The sequence below is a fragment of the Solanum pennellii genome, chromosome 11, assembly GCF_001406875.1.
Source record: "Solanum pennellii chromosome 11, SPENNV200".
NCBI classification, from domain to species: Eukaryota; Viridiplantae; Streptophyta; class Magnoliopsida; order Solanales; family Solanaceae; genus Solanum; species Solanum pennellii.
Genome location: NC_028647.1, coordinates 62,134,850 through 62,151,265, shown reverse-complemented (window position 1 = coordinate 62,151,265; position 16,416 = coordinate 62,134,850). Strand labels below are relative to the sequence as shown.

General features: G+C 29.8%; 2 protein-coding genes across 2 annotated transcripts in view; one reads left to right on the top strand and one right to left on the bottom strand.

Moving 5' to 3' along the window:
- Positions 1–5,113: 5,113 nt before the first annotated feature.
- LOC107004234 (agmatine coumaroyltransferase-2-like) lies at positions 5,114–6,585 on the bottom strand. The gene has a single exon (XM_015202469.2). It carries the CDS (start codon positions 6,530–6,532, stop codon positions 5,213–5,215), a length of 1,320 nt encoding a protein of 439 aa, XP_015057955.1. The 5' UTR covers positions 6,533–6,585; the 3' UTR covers positions 5,114–5,212.
- A 5,529-nt stretch (positions 6,586–12,114) lies between these two features.
- Positions 12,115–16,416, top strand: part of LOC107003060 (uncharacterized RNA-binding protein C1827.05c-like) — a 6,976-nt gene continuing 2,674 nt past the window's right edge. The window contains exons 1-6 of the mRNA XM_015201304.2: positions 12,115–12,268; positions 13,253–13,372; positions 14,867–14,981; positions 15,107–15,162; positions 16,024–16,071; positions 16,178–16,275. Of these exons, the coding sequence (XP_015056790.1) occupies positions 13,268–13,372; positions 14,867–14,981; positions 15,107–15,162; positions 16,024–16,071; positions 16,178–16,275 (422 nt within the window). The 5' untranslated portion in view covers positions 12,115–12,268; positions 13,253–13,267. The remainder of the gene's footprint in view (positions 12,269–13,252; positions 13,373–14,866; positions 14,982–15,106; positions 15,163–16,023; positions 16,072–16,177; positions 16,276–16,416) is intronic.

Sequence of the window (16,416 nt, the reverse complement as noted above, 5' to 3'; positions counted from 1 at the left end):
TAAAGTAAAAGTACAAACTAAGGGTACGATCTAGATGGTAATAATAGATGTAAATTATTGAAATTCAAAGTTTAAATTATGATAAAGATTAAAAAAAAATTGTTAGATAATTTCCCCATCCATCTAAGACGTAATTGATATTTGTTTTAGCAAAAAAAGATTAAAAAAATATTTGACAAAATAGATAAATTATGCGCAAGTTGATTTGGACATCCACAATAAATAGACAATAATGAAGAAAAAAATATATATAAATACTAATCCGTTTCTTGGACAAAAAACGAAAAAACAATAATTGTATATTCTCTTCCGAACGGGATCCTACGCGATACAACTCCTATCTAACACCAGATCGGAACCAAAATGAAAAAAGGTTGTTACATAGTTTTTAAAAAATCATGTCATGGGCCATATGCTATTTCTTAATATATTTTTTTCTTTCCTTTAATTTTCATGGTCTTGTGGAGTTTTTATTACTTGGTGGAGTATGAAAAACAAAATTTTCAGCTGTTATGTAAACATCTTTCTTGGTGGACATTACTTTTTTAACAATTAAGAAATTGAACAATGGGAGGTCTTCCTCAAGGGATCTTGCTAAAAGTGTGTTGATTGCTCATTGCATAGCTTGAAGGAGTTAAGAAGATGAAAGTGATCTAATTTGGAAAATATTTTTCATTTACTAATTAAACGTTAATTTTTTTTAAAATGCCTAAAAATGACTTATTTTATCAAATAAGTACATTCATGAAAAGAATTAGAAACAAGGTTGTGCAATAGATGGTGAGACTATAATACATAGGACAACTATTTTAAATAAGTCATGTTATCCAAATAATACCTTAAAATTCTAAAGTTGAAATTAGTATATTAGCACGAGATAAAAGTGTATAATACAAATTTCACCAAAGGATATTTTGAGCAGTACTTTATCTTTACTCAAAAATTTTAAATTTGAATCTTAAAAATTCATAAATCTATAATAGAAAGTGTTTTACCTCAAAAATGAAATTTCATTTCGTGAATAAAGATGAATTAGGGCTCATAATGATAACATAACACCTCATAAATGTGTCAAGACTAAATATACCCATGGAGCTCCAAATATATGTGGGTTGGGCTTTTTTCTATATTGGGCCAACACATTTTAAAAAGTGTGATTTACAAAAATGGGCCTTGGAATTAACGATCATCTTAAACTTTTGAACTTATTTGTTTTAGGAAAAATTACATAAATTAATACATTTTAAAAAATAATTACTGATTTTAGCGATACTTTTTGTTTATTACCATTTATAGCAATGCTTTGTTAAATTTGTAATATGTATTAAACTTGTATTATAAATGAATTAAAAGTGATCAAGTGAGGTAAAAATATTATTGCTATAAATGGTAAATATTTTTTTATTATAGTATATTTATGTAAGTTTCCCTTTGTTTTATGAAAATACTTTTAAGTTTTTAACAAATTTTGATTTTTGACCTTAGAAAGTTTTATTATGAGGTAAACGAGATTCAAGGTCATCAATTTTTAGAGTTATTGGGTTCAATTTCATGTTTTCAATGATAATTTTGTGGGAGAAAATCCCAAATAGCCACTTTTACGAGTTTTATTTGAAATGAAATTGCATTTTAAAAATTAATCAAATTCTAATCACGTTTTATGTGCTTAAGGATACAATGTTCCAATATTCAATAAATTAAAATGCACCGTTCGATCAGAATTCAAATTTCAATGAAAATAAAAAATATTATATATAGTTCAATATAATTTTTAGAAATCATTATAATCAAAATTTAAATCTTAATATAGAAATAAAATAAATTATTATAGTGAATAATTTCATATCTTGGTGGACAATAGACCAAAAAAAATCCAAATGTGTCTATTAGTGGCTGCCACATTTTTTTTGGTCATTGCAAGGCACCGACTTTTTGTCAAAGACATCAATATTTTTCTAAAACTTGTATTATTAGACAATTTTTTTTCCATACAACTAATAAATAATTTGAAATTTTACCTACTCATTGACTTTATGTTTAATGAGTGATCGTATTATAAACTTTCAAGACATATAATAACGATAATGAATTATTATGCTAAACCTTTTTTTTTTTAAGATGCCATTTGACTCATGCACGTGGAGGTTTAACCAATTATTAGGTGAGGAGATTTCTAATTTTCAATCTAATAAGTAATAAGTACTCATTTTTAAATCTATTTTTTCATATATATATATATATATATATATATATATATATAAAACACAGGCAGATAATAGCTTTTAGAGTTATGTTGACTTATAAGTCGTATATATAACAATTAACAATAATAATTGTTCAATTGTGATGCGAAAAATGGAATCAAATTTGTTGACTTGTTAGAAAATGTTAGAATAGTGCGATTAATACTCGTCGACTGGGATTTAGAAATAGAAATTTGTTGATTTCTTTAACAATCTCAAGTTGATTTGTAATAACAAAAAGTTCACATCCAAATATTTATAGATATTTATAGAATATTTAACATAATTGTAAAATTAGAATAGCTATTGAATTTCCATAAATCCACGTACAAACACATTGAATTTGTCCTTTGCTATCGTCAATGAAGTTTAATATATAATGAAACAAAACGAACTAATTTGCAACCAAAAAGTTTTTTAAAAGCAAACTAATGAAATTATTACTTTCAAAGATCTTGCATCAAATCAAAGAGAGAATACCTATCCAAATTTTGTGGCCAAACTTTTATTTACACGATTAGACTTTTCCTCTGTTAGTATTAAATATTTAAATTGATGTTTTGATTAATTTAGATTTATATTGTATAATATTCGTAATAAAAATCAAGTTGATGAAAACAGGTCAAGTAGGACTGACAAACTTATAGGTTAACAAGTTTTTGAAGATGAGGTGCACATAATGAAATGGAGAGGTGGGGCGGGGGGTAAATTAAAAGAGAAATTTTACTAGACATATGTAACTCAAGTTCGCAAGGTACATTGCTTAATTTGTTACTCATTGTGGTGTAGTTCGAAAGATAAAGTTGTACTGCATATATATGTTATGAATTTAGATTGTGATATGAATTTAGATTGTGACAAATTATTTACTATTTTTGGGATACAAATTCAAAAGATGTGATTAAAAGTGAGAGAAATTTATTATCCACCAAAATTTATAGGCGTTTTTACTAGACTCTAAAATGAAATTAATTTTCGGCCAATATAATTAAGACAATAAAATTAGAAATGAGTCCACACTGTTTGCCACTTAGTTTTTTCATAGTTTGTATTAGTAACATTCTTGATAGCTCAATTCAAAATAGATAAATTTATAATCATAATTATTCTATCTATGCATCTCATATTTACGATGATATATTGGATTAGTATCGAGGAAAAATAATTATCATTACTAGGAAAAACGTTTAGTAATTAACTTGGCCAAACTTCTTTAAAAAAATATTTTTTTTTCAATAATAGGTTTTATCAGAAGTGGTTGTTAGTAATAATAATAAAAGCTTTTGGATGGTAGCCCTTTTTGTTTGACTATTCAATTTAAAAAACATTTTTCGCATTAGTAGACAACAATTTGTGTTTGATCAAAATTTTAAAGTGTTTATGAGAATTTTTTTCTTTTCAATTTCAAGAAGACATGCTTTTATTGAGATACAGTTGTTTGCTCAAACACTTCAGGTCTTAGGTTTGAGCCTCGAGTATGGAGAAAATTTTATTGTGGGAGCGTCACCCCCGAATGGACCGTGCGCGATTCAGATTTAGTTGGAGCTCCAACGTGGACTCCAAACACCAGGTGGAAAACAATGATGTCCCTCACTCCTAGTGTTGTAATGCGGTGGTCAGGTTTCACCCCCTCCATGCTTCTTTGACTTATCTAATGAAGCTCCTTGAGGGAACCTTTGGGGAAAAAAAAATCATGTTACTTACCTTATCTAATAATAATAATAATTGTTATAATAATAATAATAATAATTATATAAAAAAGAAAAACTTAAAATAGTGGACCAAAATTAGCTGGTAGCTGATGAGTTGGATATTAGTGCTTAATCACAACTAATTAAGGTTGTCTGAAATTCATTATATGGAAGTATATATTAAATATTCAAATGACTTCTTTGTGTTGTTAAACATTTAATTTGCATAGTCTGAACTTAAGCATGTGCAAGAATTATATATAATTCAGTCAAACAAGTTAGGTCTAATAAAATTGTTATTAATTGAGTTGGAAGGTGTTTAGATTAATGAGAAAAAATATGTGAATATATCTTTTGGGATAATTAAATTGTACACAATTTTAAATAGTAATATAACATTTTTATCATAAAAACTTTCGCCTTGCTAAAAAGAATATTTAAATAGTGAAACTCCTAATATTATTCTGAATTTTACCGGTAGAATTTGAAAGAGTGAGAAGTAATTATTCATGAACTAATTCTTCCTTTTTAATATAAACATCATAATATTCATTAATCTGACTAATACATATTTAAATAATTCCAAATCTCCACTAACATATCGATTTTTATTTTTGCTTATAGAGTTTGCCACATAACATTGACGTGCTGGCAATTGGCAAATATTAAAAAGTCAAGTAATAATCTTTACATATTGACTAAACAAATTATTAGATATACACACACATGCATTATTAAATTCTATTTATATGAATACGTGCTAACCCTCTACTTCTAAATATTGACAAAACAAATTATTGAGATCCCAACGATAGACAGAACATATTGGAAACAAAAAAGGAAAGAAGCAATATTATTATAATCTATAAAAAAAAGAAAGAAAAAGAGAAGCAATAAAGGAAAACGTTACTAGGAAAAAAATCAAGATAAATTATATAATTGTACGATAAAATTTATCGTTAATCTTATTTAGTGATAAACTAATGTTAAATCACTAAAGGAGTTTGTTACGTACAAGTCGATAAATTAGTGACAAAGTTCATAAATAATTTCAATTTGCTTTTAAGACCAATAGTGTATGAACTATTATTATATACGTAAATAATACATCTTATTTTAATTGACATCTCATTTTCATACAAAAATTGTTACAAGTATGGAATTTTTCGGCTAAAAAGACTCATTTAATTTGTGTGACAAAATTGACATTTATTGATGAATAAATAAAATTAGTATTTTTTTTTATGAAGTAAGAAAAATTTTAATAATTTGAAGCTTTTAATCTTCAAGCAAGTCCAAGGAATAACAAATTTTCTTGAAGAGTGGCAACTTGTCTTCGAATAAAGGAACGAAGACATCGATACTTCCGTTTCCAACGAAAGACGGTATAAGAAACATCATGCCTTCGGTAGGAAAATACGAAGGCATGAACATGTACGGGCAACCCGTACCAAAATCTAGGTCGTAGAATGGGAACCTTAACCAACTATCCACCTCGATATTTGGGCAAAGTATGTGCTTGTTCATGTCCGCGGTGGGGACAAGATCTTCTTCTTTAGCTTTGGTGTTAGCGAAGTCAATAAATGATCTGAAATAGTTGTTGTTTACTTTTGCAATAGCGTCATGAATAAGTTTTGTTGCGTGTGGCAGAGATTCTCGTAGTAGTTCTTTCACTTTTGTTGTTGGGAATGCCCATAGGACTAAGTTGCCAAAGTACTCATTGGGTACTTTTGGGTTCAACCTGGTTCTACCATTGACTGAGATTCTTATTTGGGTTGACTCAAATCCACTTAGCCCGCGGGCTTTGGTTATGACTCTCCATAAATGGGCAAGGAGACTTTCAAAGGTGCTATAAGGCTTGTTATTTCCATTCATTGAAGAAGCCTTTGCTTTAAGATTCGCGAGAAATTGAACTGTGAAATGAACTTTGTGTACAACCACATCTTCAGATATATGATGAACTTCATTGAGTGAATGTTCTTTTTTCGACTTAGACATATATTCAACCCCTTTATGTTGATACTCGATATGAGAAGAATTTCGAGGGGTGAAAATAGTACGATCATGCAAAGGAAGAGGATTGACTCTGTGGCCTCGACAAGCTTGGCCCCATGCAACCAAGAAGTTGCTAGTGGAATGACCATCTGCTACCGTGTGGTGTGCGGTAAAACCAACCACCAAGGAGCCACAAGTGAACCTAGTTAATTGGACTTGCACCAATTCTTTCACATCCTTCAAGCTAGGGTGTAGGCTAAGCAAAGAAGGTGAAGGCTTGAAAGGCATTGCTTGATCTAGAGTGCTACTAGCCGATGCCTCGACAAATCTAACACCCTCATCATTGAGGAGAATCACTCGATTTCCATGTTCATCTTCACCTAATCTTCCACCCCACTCTCGATAAACAGCTAAGGCTTTTCGAAGACCTAATTCAATCGCGGTATTTGGTGGGGTGGGTGGGTGGTAGGCATATATGATAGCAATTTGAGCCTCATATGTGACCTTATCAAAAACACTAAGAGGAATGTGGCTTGTTGTAGAAGGAGGGGTGTGTTCATAGAAAGGCTTAATAATTCTTGAACTTTCTATTTTAATCTTCATGATGTTTTTCCTTCTTTTTTTTTTTTTTTTGGTTAAGTGGAAAAGAAATTGGGAAGTAGAGAACAAAAATTTTTCTTTTTAGTTTGAATTAGTGGTGAGGGCATACTTAGGTATTTATAGAAATATATTATGAATTCCTATTCTCCTATTGATTGTTTAATCATGACGTGTTTTTCCTGTAGATAATAAAAAAAATTGGCATATAATTGTTAACTAATTAGGAACAAAAGAATAATGAAAGATTGGATGTTTTGGTTAATAGCATGTTCAAACTCATCAACTACTAATTAGCTTTAGTCCAAGTGATTAATTGGTCAAATTTTTTAATTTAAGGTGATAACAATATGTTCGACTTTCATCACAAAATAGTATTTTTAATTGAATTATATTGCAATTATTTGTCTTTTGCCAACTTAAAAATTTGTGTGATATAAGCCATATGTTAATTAAGTTATTATCAATAAGTTGTTTATATGACGAATCACAAAAAAAGAAAAGTAACTAATGCACGAAGCAAATCGTGTTACATTAAAAAGGACTGTTTCACAAGATAGTGTAATGTAGATAGTCTTTTCGATGCAAGCATTAATGGTTGGCTAAAAATAAAATGATATACAAATTTAAATATATTCATATTCACGCAAATTTTTTTTAAAAAAATCTTACTCGTATAATATAAATATACAGACACAAATAATACTAGATAATTCTATCTATTATTAATTTATTATCGTATCGATTGACAAAGCTATATTGAAAAATCACCATGCACATGTATGGAGGATAATTTTTATTTGGATTTTCTGTTGAACCTTCTTTTAAAATTAAAAATTAAAAAATAATCACAAAATATGAGAGTTCTAGATACGATCGATAAAAAATAAATTATTGTATCATATAGTCGCCACATATTCCAACAGTTTTACGTTCAACTTACTTAAAATATTTTGTTGTCATTTTCATTTTATATTTTGAATTATTTGAATAAAACTTGGACACAAAAAACCTATAAAAATGGTTGAATCGGTACAGACGAAAATAAATTTATAATAAAAAACAAAAACTATGTGAATTTATGGTCTTTTGATATATATATATATATATATATATATATATATATATGTATCTTCTTTTATCAAATTGAATTTCTATATGAAGTTGAAGAAAAAATAGAAGTGCCTAGTATAATACTCTTCTGTTGCATAACTTTTACTATTACGAATTATTTTCCCGAATGCTCTCTTTTTCATTCGTTAGATGTCTGGTATTTATTTTAAGGACTTAATTATTTAAATTTTTGGCGATTTGACTATAAAATACTCTATATAAAAATGATTATACAAATTAGGATTCAAAGTAAGATATGTTATTAAAGATGGATATTTACTACTCCATAGTCCACAATATTATTTTTTGGTGATTGTTGAAGAGTCTCATATTGAATTGTGATAACATTGTCTCGTTGTAATGTTTGGACAATCGTCATCTTTTGAACTAGTTTTAGGATTCAATTAGTATATATCTTTGCTAAAGTATATCAAAACATAGTACATCTATTTTCTTAATTTTCTGATGTTGGGTCCCCGAAATTATATTATCCATGCTAACTTCAAAATTTAGTCTTAGGCATGGAACAAATTGGTGTTGAAGAGCCTCACTTTCACATTAAACTTTTATCAAATAGATAATCTTTTTATATGATATGAATAATTTCGATAAGATAAATTTATATTTTATTTTTTTATTCGTAGCAAATTTCACTTTTTGATAGTCAAACAAATAAGCAAATTAGTTGAATACATCTTTAGTGCTTTAAACATAGGAAAACTTTTCAATTTTTAATTTTCCATAGTACTACGCTTGTACACCCATATCAGAAAATCAACCAATTTATGCATGCTCTGTTTACTTTAGCAAGAAGTAACTCGAATAATTACAATTATTTCAGTAAAAGTCATTTTAATTCAATCAAATAATTAGAACTCTGTTATATTATAAGGAAAAAAATCTGAAATATATTTAAACTTTGATCAAAATTGTTGTAACATTATCAAACTTTGGAAATGACCTTTTATCCCTTTCACTATATAATAGTGTATTTTAAAGGTATATATGTATTCACGTGGACATCATAATATTGCATTATTATACATAATGTCCGCGTGTACACATATATATCTTTAAAATACACTATTAAATAGTGAAGGGTAAAAAAATCTTTCATAAAATTTGGTATCGTAATAACAGTTTCGACTAAAATTTAAATATTTTTCAGACCCTTTTGCTTGTATTATATTGCCATTTTTTTTCTCCAAAGAGGTAGTATTTTTTCTTAGTGAGACTATATTTTCAAAAATAATTTCATAAAATTTTGCCTGATGTTGGTATACGAGTGCTCAATTTAATTTTGACTTCCTATAATCACCACTAGTTCAACAAATTCCATCTCCTTCTCTTAATTTGTTTATATGCCAAGAGTATATCTTTATATATAGGTCTCCCCTAAATATGATAGGTAAATTACAATTCAAATAGAAGAAACTAATATTCTATTAAATTTTATGTTCAAGTACATCACATAATGAACTTGGTCCATTAGTTGACTATATCACACAATGAATCTGGTACATTACTTACTTGTTGTTCGTTTCATTAGTTAGTTACTACTCCCTTTGTTCCTATTTACTTGTTCATATCTTTTTTTTTATATATGTCCCTATTTACTTGTTCATTTTAACAAATCAAGAAAGAACAATAATTTTTTTTCCTAATATGTTCTTATTTAATTCTAAAAAAATTGTAGTACTACTAAGTTGTAATGCATGACTTTTGGAATCAGAAAATACATTTATTATACTTAGGAGTGCATAATCTTTTAAGTTAAGGGTAAAACTGTAACTAACCTATGATAATAATTGTTGCCTTAATATGTGTTTCACTTCTAAAGTGGACAAATAAATAGGAACAAAAGGAATAATTCGTTAACTAATTGACTGGTTAATGTTTAATTGGTGATGAGCTGACATCTATAGTTTATTACAAGGGAAAAGGGTCTGATATACCCCTCAACTTTGTCATTTAGAGCTGATATACCCCTGGTTATGAAAGTGGCTCATATATACCCCTACTTGTAAACAAATGGCTCACATATACCCTTTTTCTCTAACGGAAATGAAAAACAAATAATTTTAATCTAATTTTTTTTTCTAAAAAATATAATTCCATATGAGTAAATTTAATCCTCGTCAAACATATTTTTTTTGACTTTTTTTTTGTTTCAATGACTAATTTATAATTATTATTTTGATAATCAAATTTATTTATGTTTCACTAATATTCTTGTAAAACTTATTGTAGATGACCAAATTTTTTCTTTGAATACGAAATTAAATTACAATATACACAAAAAAAAATAGTTTAATTTTTTTTCTCTTTAAACTAAGGAATGAAAGAAAAAAAACAAAATAAGAATAAGAAACTCAAATAATTATAATAAAAGAAGTCAAAAAATAGTTTATGTATGAAAAAAATTAAAATATACCTTGAACTTTAATAAAAGTATCATATATACCCCAAAATAAATTTTTTTAAAAAAATTAGAAGTAATAAATATAAATTTAAAACTAATTTTTTAACTCCCGTTAAATGAAGGGTATATATGAGCCATTTTGTAACGGCAGGGGTATATATGAGCAGTTTGTATAACGGTAAGCTATGAGCCACTTTTATAACGAGGGGTATATCAGCTCCAAATGACAAAGTTGAGGGGTATATCAGACCCTTTTCCCTTATTACAATTCAGTTATAAGATATTTTGCAATTAAATTGGGGCTACAAGACTAACCACAAGGCTGACTCATTTATGTAACACACTATGTTTCTTTTATATATATATATATATATATAAATTCATATTTCGTGGCAGAAAATATTAATAAAGAAGTAAACATAACTATTTAATCGTCTAATTTATGTGATACAATTTTCTTATTTATCTCATCCATTACATATCCTTATCTAGCTAATGATTCATTGTTTTTCGTATTCTATATTTCATACTTGGCAAAAACAATTAATTTGACATTAGGCAGATTCTTGTGTTTGACTTTGATATTTTTAATAGGGTTGGCTATGAGTAATAAGAACAGATAAAGTTGACAATTGATATAATCCTTCTATTGGTGTAGGGTGTTCCTAATTAATTTAGGTGAAAGTCAATATAGCACTCATATTAGTTGGACTGTTGGAGTACATATATTTTAAGATAACAAATGATTGTTAGGCGGAACTAGGGTATAAAGCGTGATTTTTTGAAAAGCTAATAATTTTTGTAAAGATTCTGTATTTATATTGAGGAGTTATTTAAAAATATAAGAAATATTTATTGAGAATTTAATAACAAAGTAGGCTCTTGATCTAGCCATAAAATTGAAATTCGCATAAACGCCGATCTCCTCAATAAGGGTTTGATTTCGCTTGGATACTTATATTAAATTAATTTATACATATTGGATCACAAAAATTTTATGAACTCCAAAAATTCTAGAGTGTTTATTAATGAATGATTATGAATTTCAATTATAACATTAGCTCTGAGTGTTCGATATTTATTTGACAAAATTTAACATTCATGTTAATTTTAGTTGGCTTGATATACTTGGGTTATACAGTTATACTTGCAGCAAATTCTTCTGTACATACAATTGCAGCTAGCAAATTGAAGCATATTAAAACAATCAGACTTTAACCATATGTCTGAACTTGTGGATGATTGTTACTATTAGTTTAAATATAATGTTTGACTTGATTTATATTTAAATATTATTATATCGTATCGTTAAATTCATCGTTAGATAATAACGAAAGATCTTATTTCATTAAACTATTTAATTTAGTATAATTACATCGTTTCTTTTATATTTTCACCCTCTTTGTGTAAAATACAGGCAGAATTGGATTATGTGTTTGAAAGCATGGTTTTTGCTAGGGGTTGGCAAACTAAACTTAACCCGCCCAATCCATCAACCTTTTAAGTTTGGGTGAGTTGTTGACCGGCTCATTCATTAGCTCAATCCAACATATTTCAATTCATTGAAATCTTGGTTTAAATCTGACCTGAATTGACTCATGAGAGATCTTGTCAAAATTTTTATAAGAAACTTGTTTTTCAATTTGATATGTTATATATAGCCATAATAAAGAAAAAAAATATTATTATTAGGTACGAAAAATAGTTTAAAAGAACAAATAACACAATTAAGTCTAGTAAAAATTAGATTGAGTTCAATCTTGACCCGTTATATAACTTAGTATTACCTAACCCATTTTGACCCATATCTTTTTAACCTAAAGCAAATTAGGGTTGAATTGAGTCTTGACCCAATTATTGTCTTAACCCACTATGTCCCGCTCAAACTTAATCCAACCGGTCCAATTGCCATCTTTAGTTTTTGCCTCCCTCCTCCTTTGTGGTCGTTCATTACTTGCGTAATTTCTTGCTCTCACGTTTGTGTTTGCTCGTCGTTTAGGCCCGTTTTACGAATCTGGATCGAATATCACATTCATAAGCCCAATAGAATTTAAATTCATAAAGCCCATATACACTTTTTCTAGTTCACACAAAACTCAACAAACATAGGTTAGCCTATATTCCTGTGACCGCCACTCTCCGCTTTGCTCCTCCTCTATATCTTTTTCCGGCGGCCGGCAGCTCCTTCTTCAGCTTCGTGAATTCTGGTAACTAGTTTCATCCATACTTATCTATAATTGCAATGGATAGAGCAAATTTAGCTGTGTTTTTAAAATTAGTTAAATTGATGCTCTTCTTTTCGTTACCAATGTGAATAATTTTGTCTGTTTTTCATGGTTGTTTATGATTTTTACATGTTTATTTGAAGTCAGAATATATAAAAAGACACTCAAAGTCGGTTTCAATTGTCATGCAAACACTCCATCTTTGAGTATGCACGTCTATACATCTCAATTTGACTCTACTGTGGCAGTTGAAAACTGTAGTTTTGTTACAAAATGATCATCTTGATACTTCCAAAATTTAGTGTAACGTCAGTGTGGGGTGTCCAGGAGACAGAGTGGGGACGAGTTTGAGTGGTGTCCAGACTTTGTTATATCGAAGTTAAAGTTTGAGAGTTCTACATGTTAATTTGAAGTTGTACTGGCTGCCCATTTGATCTATAGTTCTAAATTTATGATCGTAGGATTTCTAATTTAACTCATGAATCTCTTTAGGTTGATCAAGGATTTTTATCTATGTATGATTTGCATTTTTCTGGCTACCTAATAGTTGCTCTTTTTTCAACCAACAAAAGTTGAGGCTAGGCAGGTAGAGACGTACGCAAACCTTACCCATACCTTGGGAGATATAGAGTTGGTTTCTGATACACCCTCAACTCTAGGTAATAGTGGCTCTTTTTTCTTAGTTTAAGATTTTACATGTGAATTCACATTTCTAATCGCTACCCATTCGATAAATAGGTCCATATTTGTGATTGGCTGTATTTCTAATGAAAATTTTAGGCAGACTAGGATTTTTTATCTAGGCAGAATTTGCATTTTCCTGGCTACCTATCTAAATAATAGTGGCTCTTTTGTCATTCTGTGATTTGCATTTTTACTTGCTACCCATGTGATAAAATGGGTCTAAAATGGTCAATATGTCATACTTCCTGTGTAAGTAATGATTTTTCTTTTGTGTCTACCAAGATTGTTTTGACAGAGATGGGTGCCAAAGGGAGGAAGAAAAACATAACTAAGAAGTTGAAGAAGGGTGCTAACGAATTCTCAGCTTCTTCGGTTTCTAAAGATAAAGCTGCTGACTTTCTGGTATGTTTCTGGCATATTAAAGTTAGTAAAGCTCCTCAATGCTCAAGAAGTTCTTAGAATGAGAGAACCGTTTAGAACAATTTTTCCCTTCATGTTTTTTAGTTTCTACCTTTCCCTCTTTGAGCCAAAGGGTCTAGGAAACCGCCTCTCTACCTTCTCAAGTTAGGGGTAAGGTCTGCATGCACTCTACCCTCTCCCGACCTCACTTGTGGGATTATACTGGATTTGTTGTTGTTGTTTTTAGTTTCTTTCATGTTACATGTTAGTTTGTCTTTTTGGTATATATGTTTGAAATGACTCAATGTGTGTTGTGATGGTTGGAAACTCTTTCTATCTATTTGGTTGTTGGGAGATCGTTAGAAGATGTTTGCTATGTAGGACTGGAAAGGGAACTTAAAGGAAAAAAATGGAGTAACTGTTTTGTTGGCTAATAGTTTCCCAGACATTTGATGGAACTAACCACCATTCTTAATTACTTATAGGTCAGTTCTAATAGAAGTAGCCTATATGCATATAATATCCTGGTAAAGCATGTAAAATCTTCATCTTACAATTGAGATAGAATTGTTGACTTTAGAACATTTGTAAAAGAAAAATAGTTTCCTGGTTCTCTAATAGTGCTTCATGATCTAAAACAAAAAGATGTAGTTGCATATAAGGTGGAGTACTTGGCACAAGCTGGCATGGACACCATTATTTTTCAAAAAAGAAGATATTATGTAGTACTTGAAATATTTTAGTTCTTTACAAGAGTGATATCATGTGAATTTTAGTTTGAAACTCTCATGAGAGATTCCTGATTAAAAAACATTTGGATATAATAATGGAAAACTAAATAGATAACTGAAACATCTTTAGAATAATGTATATCTTACTTTTGAAAAGAAATAGATAATTAAAACATTTCAGCATATATTAATTCAAAATTAGTATTCCCTCAGTTCAAAATAAATTAAATATGAACTTCCCTTAACGAGAAGCTTCTATAGCCTCACAAATGTTATGCCATTTTTTTAGAAGGAAAGCAACAAATGCTACGGCATGTTTTTAAGACCACAAGTATCAAAAGACATATAGCCCCACAAATGTCATAGCATGTTTAAAAGTTAAAAAACCATAAAATTCAAAAGTCTTCCATTCTTTCTTAGACTCCATTTCGAGTCAAACTATGTCACATTAATTGGAACAAAGGGAGTAGCTGGTTTTAAGTGTCACTGAGCATGGGTCATGCTTTAATAGATGTGGCAATGTTGGTATGTGAAGTTCAGGCAATGGGTATCAAGTCATGCTCAATTGTTCTCCACATAGAAGAGTATGAGTTGTTTGGATATATAAAAACTACATTGCGTGTGGTTCCTTTGTCTTCTTTAGCAAACTATGGTATCTTTACTGTAGTCAATCAGCAGCTCTGTTGTATAAGAAAAGAAGAAAGAAGATGACTTTTTTTTCTCTGATGGCCTGCTTTTTCTGACTTGTTTTCCTTATATGTAATAGCCATTGGAAGGTGGGCCGGCGAGAAAACTCCCAGATACTGAAGTACGGGAAAGTAAAGCGACAATATTGTATATTGGAAGGATTCCACATGGATTTTATGAGAATGAAATGGAAGGTTTGCATTTCTCACATTGAGTTTTTACATCCCCTTTCTACACCTTTTTAGCTTTTGCATCACTTTGTAACACTACAAAGTTAAATAACTTTCGTTGTGCCATTTTCTGCTGTTGTTGTCTTTAGGTTTCTTTAAGCAATTTGGTACAATTAAGAGGCTTAGACTTGCAAGGAATAAAAAGGTGAATACTCCTACTGATTCCTTATCTTTAATTAATCAGTTTACTTTGACATCTTTGTCTAGTTTTGTCCTCTTGACCTACTTTCATCATATGCTTGTTGTCACAATCTGACCTATGTTGCTCGGACTCTTCAAAATGTCAATGGGTGCGTGCCATATTCTCCAAAAGTAGTGTATTTTTGGAGAACCCGACAAGGGTGTGGCATTGAAAGTGAAGAATCCGCACAACTTATAATCTGACAACTTAAGACATAGAAAAACCCAAGCTGGTTGGAATGGGCTCACTCAAGTACCTAAAAGTGATGGCAATTTTTTTATCATCTATGATTAGTCATAGTATTTAAAAACGGATAGCTGCAGTGACTTTAGAATTTAGAATGTGATATGTCGTGGAGCTTAACTACAGTATGATTCTGCATGTGAATATTGATGTTCACTATTTCCTGCCACATTTTCCAATAAAAAGCACGCCTTCACCAGATTTATTCTTCTTTAAAAAATAGAATAGATATATCTCTTCCATTCCTTATGGGATGTTTTAGTCTATCATTGGTGAAGTTAACAGATGCTCTGGACTTGTTAAGTTCCACGTTAAGATTGTGATATATATCTCTTCAAAGTATTTAAATTGTGGTCAAATTGTTGGAAATTACGCAGAAATTCTTATAGTTTAGGCGTGTCAAGAACACTATCCATAATTTTCAACAATATGGCCTCTGCAGTAAAGGGATTCGTGTTGGATATATTCTTCAATTTTCTAAGTCCATAATACACTTTTACTTTACTTAATTGTCTCTCTATGTGGTAATCTTTTGATTCTTCTCTTATTTCCTTTTTTTCTTGTGTCATTTCCTCATGACAGACGGGAAAATCAAAGCATTTTGGCTTCATAGAATTTGAGTCCCCTGAGGTTGTTCCTATTCCTGAGTAATTTAGTTTACGCACCCATATTTAGAGAATCCATCTGGTCATTTTCTTTCCATTGATCTTTGTCTTGGATTTTTGGACAATTGCAGGTTGCTAAAGTGGTTGCGGATACAATGCATAACTATCTATTATTTGAGCACTTGTTGCAAGTTCGTCTTATTCCTCCTGAGCATGTTCATCCCAGATTGTAAGGGTTCCATTTTTTAAGCCAAATGATTTTCATTTTAAAATTTCATATTTCTTGGGTCGCTTTTAGAAGTACTTTAAAACTCTTTTCTTCTCGTTCCCCCCTCCCTTTTTTTTTGGGGTGGGTGGGGGTGTGGGGGGT

Bases quoted from the DNA above. Each gene is read 5' to 3' on its own strand.
- LOC107004234 (XM_015202469.2), bottom strand. From the start codon at position 6,532: ATGAAGATTAAAATAGAAAGTTCAAGAATTATTAAGCCTTTCTATGAA.